We start from the raw sequence: 19,337 nt of genomic DNA, 5'->3' as shown, positions 1-19,337 counted from the left end.
TTTTTGGGTCCTGTGGAGACAGTCCCTACATAGATTGTCTGAAGTCTTTCAATCACAATCAGCCTTGTGATAGTTCAGCAGGGTACAAAACTAGAGCTATCATGGCAGGAACAGGAGTGCAGCACCTGGTATAGTTACAAGCATTGCAATTGTTCAGAGTGTCAGAAGATTTGATCAATACCTTTTTGCAGCATAACATTGGCTGCTTCTGACTTTCAGGTCCTGGGGAAATAAGGAAACTTCAACAAATCTAAATAGTTATTGAGTAATATGAAAATCATATATCCCTCAGAGAACACCTAGTACTGGTAAAAGCAATACATTTTGCCAGGTGAGATCATCCAGAAGGTGAGCACAAAAGATTGTTGTTATGCTAAGTTGAGGGCACAGCCTGCTTACAGCTTCTCAGATCTGGAAAAACAAGGTCTCTCCTAATATCGTGAAATTTCACCCTTTTGGCCAAAGGGAGGGAGTTTCAAAAACCATCTTTCTTTACAACCAATAAAGGAGAGGCAGGGAGAAGCCGAGATGCCTCGAGAGGCCAGTGAATTAATTCCCTGCACAGGGAAGTATGTCCCAACTATCATTACCAGTGTTACAAGCATCATTGCTTGCAAGAAGAAAAGAGAAAGAGCCCAGGAATGTAGAGGGAGAAAATGGCAAATCATTCTTGAATGAGGATCTTGGTGGTTAAGATACACAATAAAAGGGAAGAAAGGAAAAAAAAAAATAGGACAGTGTACTCAGCCATTATCTGGAATCTTGAGACAGCTGTCTCATCTGAATGTCAGAAGATTCTGAGTCCACACTATAGAACTCAGAGGTCCCCACGGGGTTCAGCAACAGAGGCTTGCTTCAGAAGATCCAGGAGCACCCACCCAAAAGTCTGCACTTGTGAAAGTAAGTCAGAAGGACCTGTAGGAGTCCTGAGAGAAAACCCTTTGCATCAGTTTTTGAATCTTAGTTTCTTAGCATAGCATAGATTCTAAACAGCATAAGGAGACGATCGTTTCCCAGTCACACAGGGCTAGTTTCGAGCAATGCAATGAAGTTTTCTTTTTCACAATTCCCATCATTGTATAATTACATTGTCAGGTACAGATCAATGTCACCTTACAGATCAAACTATTTAAAGGGCTCATAATGAACTAGTTTTGAGAATAGAAATTTACACGTCACCAGAGTAACCAAGAAACGGAAACAAACCTCTTGAAACAAAAGCCCAAAGCAATACAATAGTCATCATCAATATTAATGTTATTTGGCCCACTGGTACCGGATTAAAAATTCAGCTGGGAACTTTAGTTCCTGGAAGGCAGTTCGTGTTTCATTTTTATCTTTGTATTTGGTGAATTGGTACTTGGTAAATGTTTGCTGATTTACTTATTTCTTCGCGCGTGCTCCTCCCCTCTCCTCCCCCCCCCCCCCCCCCAGACTGAGCCGTTTTTTCTCCTCTCCTTTCTGTGTATCCCCACGCTCGGCACCGTGCCTGGCACACAATAGCGGCTTAATGAATGCTAGATTACTGACGACAAATGGTCATCCGGTCTTTGCTAGAAGGCCTCCAACATAGAGAAGCTCACTCCCTACAGGGATAGCCCTGTGGGGCGGCTCGGAGCGTTAGGGAAGTTGTTTGGACATGGGGTCAAAAAGAGCTTCTCTTGAAAACATCACGCTTGATACTAAGACTCCCGGGACAAGGGTTGCCCAATCCCAGACAGAAAGAATGGGAGAATCCCGGGGTGATCCCAAGTGCAGGAGGCCTATTTAAACTCCTCCCCGAACCCTCCCCAAACACGCCAGGGCCCGTCGCGCCAGTGCGCCGGACCGAAGACTTGAAGCACCAGTTCCGCAGGGGGACCGGAAATGGGGCGGCACTCCCGGAAGTAGAGGAAGCTGCTGTGTAATCGTTCCTAGGAACCGAGGTAGCTACGACTCCCAAAATGCCGGATTATTTGGGAGCCGATCAGCGGAAAACCAAAGAAGAGGAGAAGGACGATAAGCCCATTCGAGGTCAGCGGAGCGGAGCAGCGCGGGCAGGGGGCAGGGAAGACGGGAGTTGGGAGGGGTCTGTCGCCGGTCTGCCTGGGGAGGGGAAGGGGCAGAGGAAGGGGAGCGAGTCTGGGGTGTTTGGGCCCAGGCCGCGGCCCCCGCTACCTCCGCTCTGCTTCGCGCTCGACGACGTCTCGCTCCCGAGACGGGCCCGGCAAACCCCATTCTATCTCCGAGGTCCCTTCCGACAACGGGATCATCATTAATTCATTTCTGTTCAGCAAACTTTAATGAAGCGGCTTCGGTGCGCCGATCCCTGCTGGGAAGCGGGAGGTCCACAACTTCTCTCTCCCGGCCCTCGTGGCATGGGGTGGGGGAGGGTTGAGTGTTTGGCCGCCTGTGTGGTAGGGTCAGGTGTCGGGAACGTGCTAGGGGAGCGCTTCAGGGAAAAGGTGGTTACTGGCTGCGGGGGAGGGTCAGTGGACCCTTTTCTCGGGAGTCTACTCTTTGGTGAGGACCGGTCTCTTCATTACAATCCCACCGTCTAGTCCCCAGAGCTTTAAAAAAAGATCATTTTTCATGGAAGTGTTTGGAAAATTGTTTTCTTTGTGCTATTTTCTCCGGTCAAAATGAATCTGGCCAGAATCCTACAAATTAGAGTAGAAGGGACCCCAGACACACCTCTACTACAAACCCCCATATCTAAATCTGGGAGTTTTACAAATGAGGAGAGTAAACTCGCAGAGAGGTTGCCCAATGCCTCACACTTCTTTAGTAGAACAGGGTTTGTTTGTTTTTTTTCTTTGAGAGATTATGATATATTTAGAAACGAGGAATGATTTTTGATTTCTCTTGATTTGGGCATAACATCCACTAACTTATTTTGTCTTCTCCAGGTTTTTAGTTAATTGATTTAAAAAAATCATTCCTTACACATTGTATTTCTCATATGTGCTCCTGTCTTTCACCATGGCCTTATATCTCTATTTAAATACCTCTAAGACCTAACATTTTAAAAGGAGTGCTTCCTCTAGTTCCTGCTTGATATTTCCTGCTTTCTCTTGGAAGCAGCTTCTGAATCTGGAAACCTAAGAAGTTTCCTTTGACCTGGAGACTTGTGCCCTGGAATTGATCACCAACTCTCATTACCTACCTCTAATTATATTCTCCTATTGAATGGTAACTGTAACCATTGTTTTATGTATGTGCATCATATTTAAAGGAAAATGTATCTTTAGGTTTATTGTATCTAGTTGTTGCATGAAATCCCATTCAAATAACAAGGAAATTTTTTTTTTTTTAATCTTGAAATAGAACCTTTAAAAAAAAAGACATGTTTTTTGATCTTAAAACTAACATACTGTCTCTGTCCTTTCAGCGCTGGATGAGGGTGATATTGCCTTGTTGAAAACTTACGTAAGTTATTTGTATTACTGTAACATTCCTACATGTTAAGTGTAACTCAAAATTGTAATATGGTTACTGTCTTCAGTAAGTGTGGATGTGGATAATAAGGAAAGGAAATTAATTTTTCAGTTTTATGTTTGAAAATGATTTTTGAATATTTTTTCTTGAGTTTTTCTTGATTAAAAACTACATGTTTTTCAAGATGGATGAAAGTAAATTTATAGATGGTTCATGGCAAATCTTGAAAGTAATTTTATTGAATAAATTCTTAGTCTTTTACATCAGAGGTTATGCTATTTTAAAAATTTTGAAAAATGTCCTAAGTCAGATCTCAATGATTTTTATAGACTAAGCTTATCAGAATATGCATTCTCCCTCCACCCAAGAAGAACAGATTTCTTGTCCTATTTGCATTCTAGCAAACATTCCTTATCATTAATTACTTTATTTCTAAGTTAATAATGAAAGGGTTTCCAGATATCATCCTGGAAACTTTTGTGTTGGACAAACTCTTTTAAAAGGTGGTTGTTGGTGTCTGTTATCACCTCTCTTCCCGCTTGTATTTCCCCTGTCCGTGAGGCATCCTTTGTAACAAAGAATAAAAAAAGTGATGGAGTCTTTAATAAAGGGAATGATTATTAAATTCTTAATCCAAAGTAATGTAGGAAGAATGGCATGGTATTAATTGAAAGGAAGACAAGATATTTATAAGGAGGAATCATGCCCGGCTAATGGATAAGAATTTCTTGAAGGGGATTTTATGCCTGTGGATGTAACATAAATTTCCAAAAAAGTCTTTGCCTGAATTCTACATGAAAACATTGAAGGTGCAGTATTGTTGTGGAGATTGAAGAGACTTTATGAGATAGTAAACAAATTCTAGGGAATTAATACTTCTCTCTCTATAGAAAAGTAAAGAGTTGATCTAGGTATCAATTACAAGATTAGTTTTAACTTAGTGCTTTTGTAAATTAATTGAAATTCTTTAAAGTCCTACTCTGATGCTTGTTGTAAGATCACATTGGGTCTTTATAGGCTGTAGCAGGAGAATTTGTTTCTTGGCAGGGTTTACTAAGCTAGAAAGATTTTGTGTATAGACTTGGTAATAGCACATATGCATATTGTGTCTGAGAGCCAGTTTAGGTAAACTTGGTGAGGCTTATCATCAGGTTGATCACAGAATGATAGATCTTTTTGGTTACACCAGCTCTTGAAGATTGTTTTATAATTAAGATATATGTGATCTGGTTTGATGGGTAGAGTATCTTTTGCCACTGACAAAATTATAGATAAAGTATAGATGAACAGGAAAAGAGAATGCATGGTGAAATGCCAAGTGCAGGATTAAGGGTTTATAGGAAATCATGGAAGACTTCTATATATTGATAGACTAACAAGTTTCTAGACTTGTCATTCTGAAGGAACAAAAACAGAAGGGATATCATTTTAGACTATGGAATCATGAGGGAATGGGGAACTGGGAATGGAGGTAAAGTAAAACTTGGTGATGACCACTGAGTCCAGGATGACTAGAACAAGGGAACATTTTGAAGTTTGAAAGAGACAAAGTAATAATTGCTTCACATGTGTGGAATTCTTTCTTAAGTGGTGTGATACAAGCTAAAAATATAGGCTAAAGAAGGTTTAGACAAATAAAAGAAATAGTCTCATAGTGGGAGTATTAAAGAAAATAGCAATATTCTTGGTTTCCAGTGTTGACCTTACAGGTCATCTCAAACTTTTTGGTCTCAGGACCTCTTTAAACTCTTAAAAATTATTGAGAACTTCAAAGAAATTTTTTTGTTTATATGCATTTTAACTATCAGTGTTTATTGCATTAGAAACTAAAACTTAGACATTTTCATAATATTCATTAAAAAATAATAATAATAAACCCATTCCATAGTAACATAAATAACTTTTCCACTGAAGAACAACTTTTCGAAATACAAAAGTTGAGTGTAACTGCTTTACATAATTTTGCAAATTCCCCCCCTCCCCCTGAGGCTGGGGTTAAGTGACTTGCCCAGGGTCACACAGCTAGGAAGTGTTAAGTGTCTGAGATCAGATTTAAACTCTGGTCCTCCTGAATTCAAGGCTGGTGCTCTATCCACTGCGCTACCTAGCTTCCCGTTGGTAATTTTTTTAATGTCCACCTTTGTAGAAGACAATTAATTGGATTCTCATATTTACTTCTGCATTTAATTTTTTTATTATTATTATTTTTGGTTGAAGCATATAAGAAAAAATATGGTTTTTCACAAATAAGTAATTAGAAAAGAGAGTCAAGTAAGGTCTTAGTAGTAGTATAATAGTAGTTTACTTTGTAGATCTCTTTAAAGAGTCTATCAGTTTCAGACCATATTTTGAGATCCATTGGACTAGATGAGCCATGTATATGTAACACATGGCAATGGCAATATTTATGTTCTAACATGAAAACTAAAAATGTTGTTGATTGTTATGTTGGAACTAAACCTTACCCATAGTGATAACACTATTACCTGGGCTCATACTATTCATTATGTGAATTAACTTTACTTTTGGATTGGCTTGCCGTTTGACCATTAGGTCTTCGGTGGTAGAGGGGGTTTGGGAAAAAAGAGGATATGAAAATGTTTATAGATTTATGAATTGGATGCCAATTATCACCATCAAGAATTTATTGCCTTGCTTTATAAATTTTTTACACAAATTACTTCCTATTATATATAATTAGGGCTATATGTTTCTGCTTTGAATGGATTTTGAAATAAATTACACAGATGTTGATTTTTATATTAATAATACAAAGATGAGTGAAAGATCATTTTTTTCTATATGATGTATACCTGCCTAATTTGCATATGTTTATGTGTATCTTTGGTTTTTGATACTATCAGGCACAGTTTTTTGTTTATAACCTTGAGTAAGAGAGAATTTGAGTGCATTTGAAGTTGTAGGAAATAGTATGAAAATGATACAGATATTATATTGTCAGTCTTATAACCTTAGAGGTAATAACAAATAATATGGTCATAGACCTCCCGCATTCCCAGTTAGTTTTTTAGTTATAGTTTATAAGTTTTAGTTTGTATTAATTAGAATTGCTTTTCTCTTTCAGGGCCAGAGCACTTATTCTAGACAGATCAAACAAGTAGAAGATGACATCCAGCAACTTCTTAAGAAAATCAATGAGCTCACTGGTATGTTCCCTCCTTTCCCTTTCTTCTGAATAGTGTGTGAGTAAGCATTTGACCTCAGGATTTGTTTTCATTAAATGTGTATTTTCTGGATTCTGGTTTTTTTTTTTTTTTAACAAATTGAATCTCATTTTATTTAATTTACCATATTTTCCTATGTAACCATTTAGAGTGCTTATGTATTTATAATAGTTACTTTCCTTAAGATAGGTATTTTCCAGATCAAATCCCAGTTTAGTAGACTTTAGTGGATGAATCTTGGTAATATTATAATAGAATATTGTCTAAGTCATGGAAATAATTTTTGTTATACAGAGTTTATCTTATTATGATGCTATTTTATATTATTTGGAATATAATAAATATTAAAATTCCAAATTTAAAATATTGTTTTATACTTGTTTCAGAGCAGGTTAATATAATACTTTTCAATGACTTTAATGTTTCTTTTTTCTAGGTATTAAAGAGTCAGACACAGGTCTGGCTCCCCCAGCGCTTTGGGATTTGGCTGCAGATAAACAGACTCTTCAGAGTGAACAGCCACTACAGGTTGCAAGGTAGTAATTGTATCTGATTAATTTTGTCTAAAGATAAATCTGTTAGACTTCACAAAGTCTTGACACCTAACACATTAGTGCCTGTTAAAAAGTTTTTCATTTAAATTCCTGAAGTGAAGCTTTCTACAAAAATTCTTTGGAGTTGGCACTTAGGAACTGATAACATAAAGGAATTTCTTGGATATGATTTAGCAGTTTTGAGAAATTTTATATAGTGAAACTTAATAGTAAAATAGAATTAAAAAATTGTTTATACAGATACTGTTCTGATTTGTTGGTCAGGTGAATGTGAGTTTGTAGAGTAGCTTTTGTTTTATAAAGTTTGTTTTTATTTTTATTATTCTCTCTAGATGAAAGGAATTGTGGGAATATAGTATATCCTTTATTCATTATTACAAATATTCATAAATAATGATTTTTCCTGTTACAAAGGATAGCAGTGTGACATGAGGAGAGGCAGTGTCAGCTAAGGTAGAGAAGAATATAGACCAGAGAGGGTACGTCTGGATTTTATTTTTAGCTCTAATACTATCTATATAATAGTGGACATACCACTAAGCCTCTCTGATATTAACTTCATCTGTAAATTGAGGATATTAATAACTAATACCTACTTCCAGAGTTGTTATAAGGTCCAAGTGATAGATGTAAAGCACTTGAGATATTTCAGGCTGTTAAGAACTGCTGCCAATAGGATGAGCAACCTTGTGTTTCACATTGTCTATTATGAGATATCTTGAGAAAATGATTCCTTTAATCTTAATTTGCTTTATTTAACTCTACAGTTTAGTTTTCAGTACTATTACTTTGAGCAATAGTCATATCTTTAGGTCTCAATTTACTTTTGTATGGTATATTCGCAGTATAAAACTCACTTGTAGTATGGCATCCTTTTCTTGCTGTAATCATAAGTATTTCTGTGGTAGGTGTACAAAGATAATCAATGCCGATTCAGAGGACCCAAAATACATTATCAATGTGAAGCAGTTTGCCAAATTTGTGGTGGACCTCAGTGATCAGGTAGCACCTACTGACATTGAAGAAGGAATGAGAGTTGGGTAAGATGTCTGCTTACTATATTCTTCTTTCACTAAAGATACTATGATGCAGTGCACATTTTATTTTGATTGAATTTATTCAAGTCATTGTACACCCAAAATTATCTTTGAAATACTATAGTTGAGTCTTCCCCTTCTTTTGCTGCTTCTGTTTCTTTACCATAAAGTTTTTAAACTCCCTCAATCTTCTTAAGGTCCCTATCATTTCTATAAAAAGTATTCTCTCCAAGGTCACCTTGAGGGCAGGGACTGTGCTGTTTTTCATCTTTGCATACCCACAAACATAAGGTAAAATGGTTAATAAATATTTGGTCAACTGGAATCCTTTATTTGTTTCCCATTCCTTTATCTCCAAGCTGATTGGTTACATCTCACTGATTGTTCTAGATATCAGAAAGATATAAGAACAGAGTTTAAGGATAAAGAATTTGTAATTTCATTTTTCCAAGTCACTTAGCTAGTTTGATCTAGCTCATAAAAGAATTTTGGTGCTCTTATGATATAGTAGTTAGATGTGAATGATTTTGGGAAGGCCATTTAATTTTTTTTTTTTTTTTTTTTTTTTGTTTTGTTTTGTTTTGTTTTGTTTTTTAAGTCTCTGCCTTAATTTTCTTTTCTTTTTTTTTTTTTTTTTTCTGAGGCTAGGGTTAAGTGATTTGCCCAGGGTCACACAGCTAGGAAGTGGTAAGTGTCTGAGACCAGATTTGAACTTGGGTCCTCCTGAATTCAGTGCTGGTGCTCTATCCACTACGCCACCCAGCTGCCCCCTGCCTTAATTTTCTTAAAAGATTGTTATAAAAGTGACATTAAATAATAGATGACAAACTCATATTAAAAGTTTTTAAAGTGCTATGCAGAAGTAAAATGATATTAAAATATTAAGAAATAGCAGTTTGTATGGATTGTTCATTAGGTAAATATATATTTTAACATAAAATTTTAGTTATAATTAGTTATAACAAAAGCAGTGTGATGTTAAGGTCAGGGTTCTGACTACCACAATAGACAAATGGAGATTTGATTGACTTGCCTAAGGCAAAATCTATTGATTTATGCTTTTTTTTTCCTTCATCTGTATTTAGTCTACCAAACCATGTTATATCTCATTACAGGCATGTTGGATCTTTTTTCTGAGCCTTCTCTGTTTTAACTAGAAAATGTCTGAATAAGAGTTTTTCTTTTCCTCCCTCAGTGTGGACAGAAATAAGTATCAAATTCATATTCCCCTGCCTCCCAAGATTGATCCAACAGTTACTATGATGCAGGTAAGTTATTATGGGAGAGAAAAGAATTCCAGTTTCTTTGAAGTACAATTACATTCATTATGAAGATTTTTGAAATTTGTAACTGGCGGACTGTTCACACACATATATATATATATATATATATATATATATATATAATATTAAAACAAAACTTCTGTTAAATAGTCTTGCAGAGTAGTCTGAAAAAACTGGTGCCTTGCAAAGTATTGACTAGCTTACATATTTTCCTATTCCTAACAATATTGTAAAATTTAGGTTGTTTGGGAGTTCCAAGGCAGTGTTTCATTATTATTAAAGTCCTTACTTCCTTCAAGTCTTGCTTTTGGGTTATTGGTCTATATTTATTTGGGTCTATATTCAGTTCACAATTAAACAACTGAAATTTTAAAATAGATTGTGTATTTTTCTGTCTTAGGTGGAAGAAAAACCTGATGTCACATACAGTGATGTTGGTGGTTGCAAAGAACAAATTGAGAAACTAAGAGAAGTAGTTGAAACCCCACTGCTTCATGTAAGTGGAATTCTATTAAGCTTTAAATTACTTTGTATGAAGTAATGCTTGAACATATGCATTTTGGGGGCCTCTGTAATTAAGATTTCTTTTTTCATGGTGTAAATAATTTTTAGAAAATAAACATCCTTTTGAAATAGAGAAGAAAAGAAGATAAAATCCAGATGAAAGCAAGGAGAAGGTTTAAAGATTTTGAGAAGCGAGCATATGATGAAAAATTGAAGGAATTGTTTTTGTAAAGATGAGAAACTATGATCTTACCTACCTTTTAATATATTGAATCAGGGATTCATTTATTGTGGAGCAGTACCAGTAACTGGTCTAAAGGAAGCAGTAGTAAATGGGTTTAAATTATCTCAGAACATTAGATGTAGTAAAATAATAAGCTAGAAAATTGAATATTATTTGAAGCTGGGCTGTCTTAATGGTAATTACTTAAAAGAAAATGTACTGATTTTTCTGTTACAATTTTATCAAAATTAGCATGAAATGTAGACAAGTTTTAAAACTTCTTTTACCATGACCTTGTGAACAGTGAGAATAATTTTACTATGTTATATAGATTACATAATATGTGGCAATTCTTTGATTCTGAGGCCAGGAAGTAGATAAAATTTCTCATTTAGATCAAGTACCTAAAATTTAATTTTAAAAATAAGTATATACAAAATTCCCTTTTATACACTAGTATGAACTTTTTCTCTTTTGCAGCCAGAGAGATTTGTTAACCTTGGTATTGAACCCCCCAAAGGCGTGCTTCTTTTTGGTCCCCCAGGCACAGGCAAGACTCTTTGTGCTCGTGCTGTTGCTAACAGGACAGATGCTTGCTTCATCCGAGTTATTGGATCTGAACTTGTACAGAAATATGTTGGAGAGGTAAAGTGAATTAATAATAATGAACAAAGCAACAGCAGATAAGGCATGAGATTTTATAATGCAAAGTATTAAAAAAAGAAAAACTATTTATCTGAGTCATTCTTATAAGCCAAGTGATGAATGTTTGATGATTGTATTGTGGTAGTTAAACAGCTCAGAAACTACACTGCTTTCATTAACTGTACTTTCCAGTAATTTTGAAGCAATGCATGGTCTTTTGCATACAGTTGAAGGATGCTGGTGTTTAGAGCAAACATATCAAAAATGCAATACAAGAAAAAGGGGAAAGGGATTAAGGCTTGGCAATAATTTTATTTATATAAAATGTTAAAAATTCTAGCCTGAGCTCTTTGTTCTTTAACATTGTTTTTTTGAATAGGCTGTGTTGCACTGTTCCATTTGTGAATTCAGGAACATACTGTATATGGGAATTGAGAGTAATGCAAAGGGAAACAGCTTCTATTACTAATCACTAAAAACAACATAGGTAAAAGTACGTAACTGTGAACACCAGGCGGTAGTTAAGTTTGCTTATTGAAATTTTTATGTATAAATTATATTTTTCAAGGGGACTTTTGGCAAGTTTGGGTTTTTCTCTGTTTTTTTTAAAGGGACATTAATCTGACTGTCATACCTGGGGCTTAGCTGAGTTTTGATAAGATATTTTTTGTAGCATTGCAAAAATAAGCACTGTTTTTGTTGGGTTATGCATAAGGTTTTATTAAGCTGACTCTTAATTATGTGTCTCAACTCATTTTTTTCTTATTAGGGGGCTCGAATGGTCCGTGAGCTGTTTGAAATGGCCAGAACCAAAAAGGCTTGCCTTATTTTCTTTGATGAAATTGATGCTATTGGAGGTATGAGTAACATTTAATAAAACTATTTTGGGGTCAGAATTCGCAAGAATTACAAGGTCAAAATATAAAAATCTTTCTGGTATGGAAATTACTATATTTTTACTTGTTTATGAGCTCAGTTATAAGATCATACAGGTGAAAATAACATTTTAAGAGAATTATATAAGTAAAAATACAGTAAATTCTCTATTTTTAGGTAAGCTTCTTGAAATGGCTATAGAGAAGGATATTTTTCTTCTCAGTATCCAAGACTCTTAATACTAGGATTAGGATACCATGCACTGCCCCAATGTTGCTTAATGGTGAGAATAACTTTAACAGTAGGACCTCTGTGTAATAAGAATGTTGGGCACAGTTTTAGTAATGTCTAACTTACTAATTAATTTACATTTGACTTTTTTGTATGTAGTTATATTTCAAAGGACTTGATTTAATTCTAGTATGAATAGCTATATGCTTATGTGATTGGAATACTTTTTTTACTTTTACTTTTTAAAAGTTACACCATTATTTTCTATGGAATTTAGTTTATTACATAAATTAAGAGAGCTTTTGAGAACTTTATTATGATGAGAAAGGGCCACATCTGACTTAAGCTGAGATATGTCCAAAATTCTTAGTTGTTTTATAATAATGTTCTATTATATTAGAAAATTTAAAAGATGCTAAGATTATAGATTTAGATTTAGAAAGGACCTTGAAGACCATTTAGTTCAAAACCTTTCCCTTCCCCCAATTTGTACTAATTATAATAGTAAAGTGGAAGAGTTAGAAGTTTTTCCACTGTATCATGCTGGAGATGAGATGTTCATTAATTTAGGAAAGTAAAACAACATTGGTCCTTAGACTTTGGTATTAGGTAGTAGACTTTATTCAGGACTTCCATGTTATAATGGTATACAGATATATATTCAGATGTTTGACAATAAAAATAATTTGAAAATTAAAATTTTATTTATCAGGCTATTTCAAATGCACCTACTTATAGGAATTTTATATTAAAAAAAGCTTCACATTAAAATAAGATTTACTTTATAAGAGATGTAAGCTGATTATTCTTTAGTGGAAAGAAAGGAGGAAAAATTGACCTAATATTCCTTTAATAAGGTTTTGCTGTATTTGAATATTACGATAATATTCCATGGTGAGTTTGGTAAATTTCTGTACAATTTGTGGGATCCCAGCCCTGTCTTTGAGAAGAAGAAAAGGATAATGGAGCAAAAGTACAGGAATGTGTTACATTTATTTACAAGCTTTGCATTGTATTTACTGTAAAGGATACACTTTCGCAAAATTTTATGCCTTTTTCCAGTATAGTATATACAAAAAGTAAATAATCAGATTTTAAAGAAACCTTTTAAAAAATGCTTTGTAGATTACAACAATGCAGCCTAATAGTTTTTATCCTTTTTAAAAGGTGCTCGTTTTGATGATGGAGCTGGAGGTGACAATGAGGTACAACGAACCATGTTGGAACTTATCAATCAGCTGGATGGATTTGATCCCCGAGGTAATATTAAAGTACTGATGGCCACTAACAGACCTGATACTTTGGACCCAGCATTGATGAGGCCTGGGAGACTGGACAGAAAAATTGAATTTAGCTTACCTGATCTGGAGGTAAGAAATTTATTTTTACTTTAGAAATACTTGTAGCTACCCCACCCCATCCCCTAGTGTTTCTGTGATTTTTTAGCAATATTTATTTCTGTTTTTTTAGGGTCGGACACATATTTTCAAAATTCATGCTCGTTCAATGAGTGTTGAAAGAGATATAAGATTTGAGTTGTTAGCACGGTTGTGTCCCAATAGCACTGGTAAGTGAATAAGTCTTGGTCAGTGTTTGGGTATTCTGTCCATTTTGCATTTATTGAATATTGAATTAAATTGCCTTTTTTTTTTTTTTTAATGTTTGAAAGGTGCTGAAATTAGAAGCGTTTGCACTGAAGCAGGGATGTTTGCAATCAGAGCACGACGAAAAATTGCCACTGAGAAGGATTTCTTGGAAGCTGTGAATAAGGTTATTAAATCATACGCCAAATTCAGTGCTACTCCTCGTTACATGACATACAACTAATCATTGGAAATTTCCAAAGTAAATTGCTTTTTGATTGAAGTAACTTGTTCTTATAAAGAAAAATCTCAGTTATGTGGACCTGTTTAACCATCATAATTAGTATTTAATATACAAATAAACTTTTTCGAAACTTTGTTATTTTTTTTTTTTTCTCTTATTAGACCCTTTGTAGCAAACTAAAAGGGGAATTTTTTTTTTTTTTCATAGACAAATAGTTTTCTGTTTTTTGATACCATAGCCATTTAATGTCTTGGTGTCATCAGTTTATAATAAAAAAACCACTATGGTAGATTTGGTAGCATGTCAAGGTTTTCTCTCAATGCTCTGTGTGTAGTCTTTTTTTCTTTTAACATGAAGGGATTACTTGATATCAAATTTTTTTTTGGCATTTGACACTACTCAATGAAGGACGAATTACCATTTATATTGCTAGACCTGGAATGAATAGAGTGACAAGGAAGAGCAAGAAAAATGACATATAGCCTGGGATAAGATCCCTAACAGAATCACTTCACTTTGATCCATAGTACAAATCTACAAATAAGCTTGCAAGTGAGGTGGGTTAATGGAGTCTCAAAATGCCAGTCCCTGCAATCACACTGGCCAGAGAGATTGTTTCTTGCTCAGAGGTGGAGTCAGCCCTACTCTATTTAAACAGGTGTCTTCCCATATACACCCAAGCCATCCTACTATTCTGTTATTTGGATGGAGACTTTAGAGGTAGTTTTCAGTTCCCTCTTGTTAGAGATGATCACTAACAAGGAATTATTGTTCACTTCTGGTTGGACTTCATGGTCCTTGCAGTTCTTATAGTCTGTGATGCTAAGATATAATTGAAATTCATTTTAGAGAGCTTCCTGGCCCTTTAAATGGATCCTTGATATTTTAAAGCAATTTTTACAACTTGCCTGATGAATAAGAAAAAAGAGATGGGTACATTTTAATTTTCTTATTTAGGACTCCAGTTTGAATTTCAGATCTCTATCAATTTAAATGTGGTCAAATTTCATAGCCTTTTTGGACCTCATTTTTTTCTCTGTGAAATGGGGTAGAGGAATGGGGGTGGAGTTCAGAGTTATATTCTAAAAAGTTCTTTTTAACTCCCAATCTATAAGCTTATGAAGTATGGGGAGAAAAAAAACACCACCACCACAGATATCCAGTAGCCAAATCTATTTTAAATTTATAAGGAAAAACATGGGGGGAGAAAAAGGAAATTTATTTATACATAGTTTTGAAAACTAAAAAGATATCAAATATTGACAATTGAAACACAACCATAGTTTTCATTCTTGGTACTTCACATATAAAATGGATCAGACAAGTCCTGCTTTTCTCTTTCCTACTTCTAGTCCTACCCCCCCCCCCCCCAACCCTCATCCTATACCTTTCTTGAATTGTAAAATAAAGTAAGCCAACAGCAGGTTAAACCGAAAATAAAATCATAGATGACTTGAAATGTGTGGAATAAACAGAATACTTGACTTTGTAATGCTCTGATTTAAGTAAATTTAATTACAATTAAAACATGTTCTTAATATTCTTTTTACTTTTCACATATAGCTAGCTACCTGATATTATGTTCTAATAATAGATGCAAAAATCAGCTTTAAACTCCAGTCTTGGAGAGATATGTTATATAAGGAAGCTTTTGCTTGTAATGGAAAGAACAAAATTGAAACGGATTCTGAACAATTTTTGTCTAAAGTTACAAAGTAGAAATTCAACTTCTCAGATATCAAGGAAGCAACTGATTATTTTAAGAGCTTGGTTGTTTATACCAAGCAATAGTTAATTTAATAAGTAATATTTTATTTTTATTATGATACAGCTGGCCATTGCTAAGATTTAATTAAAGCTGAGTCTTTGGTCAGCTATGTTAATAACTAATTTTTAAAAACTTCCTGTGAGAATATTTGATCTATTTTATGGTACTATTTCTAAGAACATAATACTTTGAAAAGTGGGAACTTCCTGTAAATACTCAAGAATGGATTTTTAAAAATACCAGTATAGATGAATATCTCAAAACAGTACAGATTTATCCCACTGAAAAAGTGATGTATTAAGATCTATCTCTCAAAGTCCATAAAACTAGTGAATGTTACTTCAAAATAAAAAGTTAAATTTTGTTTCAAAAGGTGAGTTACTATTTAGTCCTTCAAATACTACATTTTCTTTAATACTTTAAAATGCAGTAGGGTTATAAAATATTGTTTTGTATATGTTTTCAAAAATTTCTTAAAAGTATAAGGTTCATTGAAAATTAGTGTTATTGCTTAGACAAATGTGGTTTTATGAGCACAGATGATGTCAAGTCATTTGGATAATCATTGTAGATGCTGTTTTAAGAAATGATTGAGGGGCAGCTAGGTGATGCAGTGAATAGAGCACCAGCTCTGAAGTTGGAGGACCTGAGTTCAAAGCTGGCCTCACACTTAACACTTCCCAGCTGTGTGACTCTGGGCAAGTAAGTCACTTAATCCCAATTGCCTCAGCAAAAAAAAAAAAAAAGATTGAGCAGGTAGATTACTTGGAATACTGCTGGCTTTTGAAGGTTTTCACAATTTTATATTTATGTGAGGTATTTAAAAACATTACAATTATATTTTTACTTGTTATATCTTCAAATAGCTTGTAGTACTTTTTTAAAAATCTATTATCAGGTCTTGCTTACATTAGCAAGATTCTAGACACACTGAGGTTAACTATTTCTCCTAAATATATTGTTGAAAGTATATAGATATTAAGAAGGCCTACAGTATTTTTGTATTGGTTATAGCAGACTTAGTCAAATATCATGTAGTCTTTTATGATTTCAGAATTGAAATTGCATTATCACTTTTAAAGAAGGGCAGACACACACATTCCCACCCCTTATTTGGGCAGCCATTTTATCCCATCCCCTCATGGGGGCACACAGAAGTAGATAGAAACCCCTTTCCCCAATCCCCACACAAAGGCACACAACCTACCCTCCCTTCCCTCCCCCTCCACACACAGACAAACCCTCCCACCCCCCATCCCTGGGGCCAAATTTAATTTATTGCATCCTTTAAGTCTTCCTACTCATTTTCAAACACATATACCTGGGAAGACTATTTCCCCCACCAAAAATGTCAGTTATCACATACAGAAACACACTTTTTTTCATTTCTATAGAGGCAGCTATATGAATAAGGAGGTACACATGATGTGGTACTTAAAAAGTCTGCAGGAATAAACAACATATTGGAGGACTTAGATTATTACAATATCCATCCTTGTGTGCTTGAGCTCTAAGAGGCAGCATGAATGATGTGGAGAGTATGAAACTTCCCTAAAAACATGTTTCACCACATACTAATTGTGGTAAACAAGTAAATTTAATAGTTGACATTTATATGTCACTTGAAGGTTTGCAGAGTGCTTTATATATATTACCTCATTTTACCCTTACAACAACCTAGTAAAGGAAGTATTCCAGGTCTTATATCCATTTCTTTTCAGTTGAGGAAATTGAGGTTCAAGAGCTCTTAAATGACTTTCCCAGAGCTGCAGTTTGAGCCTGTATGGATTGTTTCCAGGTTGAGCACATTTCCATGATACCAGTGCTTCAACAAACTTCTTGGGTTCAGTTTCCTCATCCACAAAATGGGGAAAATACACTACCTACCTCACCAAGTTAGAAAGAAAGCACTTTGTAAACTGTAAAGCACAATGTAAATGTGAATTGCTAATTACTGATGGTAACTTTCCTACCAGCTATCTGCAAGATTGTAGAGATTGTAGGAATTCCCCAACTCTTTTGCTGAAAGTCAAACATGCATTCATACACTGACATCATACCCATACTTCTGTATAGATCAGCAATGGTAACCTCAACTTGTTAGGACTTGGGCTGGCTGAATTGGATGACTGCTTTTTTAGTTCTATCTTTACCACAAGGATTCTGCAGATGGTAACAAAAGATTGCAGTGGCAGGGGAGAGGCCCCAAATCAATTAATAAATTGCTTAGAACAGAAATTGGGTTATATTAACCTAAAAATCATCCATGACTTTCTAAATCTGAAGGCAGAATGATATGAAGTATGAAAAGCCTTAGAAGTAGCAATTTGGGGGTCTTGGGGGTAACCAAAGCAATAAAGAAAATAAAGGCCTCTGTATAGTAATATCCCCGAATCCCACTTGCTATAAAAATAGACAAATTTAATATATCCATGGTCCTGCATAAACATTTTACCCAAAAGGGACCTTGATTTTTGGAAATAACATTTGAAGAAAAAAAATTGATATCACTAAAATATATTCCCCTCATACAGGACTTTCTTCAACAGTTTTTACATAATATCAGAATTTTGTTAAAAACAAATAATATGATACAGAAATAAAAAATACAGAAAATGTTAAAATATAAGGGAATCAAATAGATAACCAGTCAACAAATAGCACCTACAATGTGCAAGGTACTGCTTTAAGACCTTTATTGGTACTAAAGCATATGTGGTCCAAACTATATAATGTCTCTGTTTAAAACTTACTAAGTAGTTCTGTTTAAATTGCTGATACTGAAAAAGATTAATACCTTTTGGAAAACAGTTTCTAGAGTAAAGTGAAATGTCTAATAATTGCATGCTCTTTCAGAAGGCAGTCTGTATCAGAAAGCAGATGTATCTGATCTTGTGTGTATGATGATTACTAAGGGAAGGACAAAACAAACAGTGTTTGGGAAATTTGATTAGAGCAGGAAGAAGTAACAATAGTAAAGTGACTGAGAAATGTTTTGATTTGAAATAAGGGGAGAAGATTAAGATTTCACACAGACCAGCAATATCACATTGCTAGGTACTGATCTAGAGAAATAGGGAAGTTAGGAACCAAAAGCAGACATCTGGCATTTCCTGTAAGTTGGGTGGAGAAAGGAAAACACCAGGGAATTAGAAAAGGAAAACTAACTTTTTCCAGGAAAATGTGCTTTCTTTGTTCTAAGAACTGTTGTTACCTTATGCCAACAAGAAAGCAAGTCTCATCATAGTAATAAGAAATAACACGGCAGGGTGGCCTGAAGTAGTACTAACACGGCAGAAAGGAATTTCTTCTTTGAGAATAAAGATTGAGGATGAATTTGAAAGAAGTGTTTAAAACCTGAGATCAAAACCAGGGTTAAGTTAAGCCATGACTGATAACCTATATTGCTGAAAAAGGTATCAAACTGTACTTACCTACTTTACCCTTTAATGTTTATACTTTATTGCATAATGAAGTGTGTTACTTTTGTTTAAAAAAATAATTAAGTAAAAAGGTATGCTTTCCTCTGCCATTCAGTCAAGTCTCTTAGAAAGCTATTTGGTCAGATCAAAAAATCAACCAACATACTTCCACTCACCTGGAAGGGGTTCATCCTCATTAAAAAGAACCTTGTATATACTAACTGTACACAGTAGTAGATGTAAATTTCATGCAAAGCTGCTGAAGAGATTGAATAATTTTTTGAGAAATAATTGAATAGAAAAAAATACAAGTAAGTGACACATCTTGAGATGCTTCATTCACCCTCCAAATCAAGCAGTTCTCA

At 34.7% G+C, this 19,337-nt stretch overlaps 1 protein-coding gene across 2 annotated transcripts; it reads left to right on the top strand.

Annotated features, from left to right (window-relative positions):
- Nucleotides 1-1,574: 1,574 nt before the first annotated feature.
- PSMC2 (proteasome 26S subunit, ATPase 2) lies at nucleotides 1,575-13,917 on the top strand. 2 transcript variants are annotated; one of them, XM_074268431.1, is made up of 12 exons: nucleotides 1,575-2,013; nucleotides 3,371-3,408; nucleotides 6,503-6,584; nucleotides 7,039-7,138; nucleotides 8,065-8,196; nucleotides 9,389-9,461; nucleotides 9,877-9,972; nucleotides 10,684-10,848; nucleotides 11,618-11,705; nucleotides 13,123-13,325; nucleotides 13,426-13,522; nucleotides 13,625-13,917. In XM_074268431.1, exons 1-12 carry the CDS (start codon nucleotides 1,944-1,946, stop codon nucleotides 13,780-13,782), a joined length of 1,302 nt encoding a protein of 433 aa, XP_074124532.1. In that variant the 5' UTR covers nucleotides 1,575-1,943; the 3' UTR covers nucleotides 13,783-13,917. The 2 variants fall into 2 exon arrangements, with proteins under 2 accessions (XP_074124532.1, XP_074124531.1); XM_074268430.1 differs by lacking the exon at nucleotides 3,371-3,408 and having other exon boundaries at nucleotides 1,575-2,027; nucleotides 6,470-6,584.
- Nucleotides 13,918-19,337: the final 5,420 nt, after the last annotated feature.

This window comes from Sminthopsis crassicaudata, chromosome 5 (assembly GCF_048593235.1).
Source record: "Sminthopsis crassicaudata isolate SCR6 chromosome 5, ASM4859323v1, whole genome shotgun sequence".
NCBI classification, from domain to species: Eukaryota; Metazoa; Chordata; class Mammalia; order Dasyuromorphia; family Dasyuridae; genus Sminthopsis; species Sminthopsis crassicaudata.
Note: the sequence above shows the minus strand (reverse complement) of the source record. Positions and strands in the feature narration are given on the sequence as shown.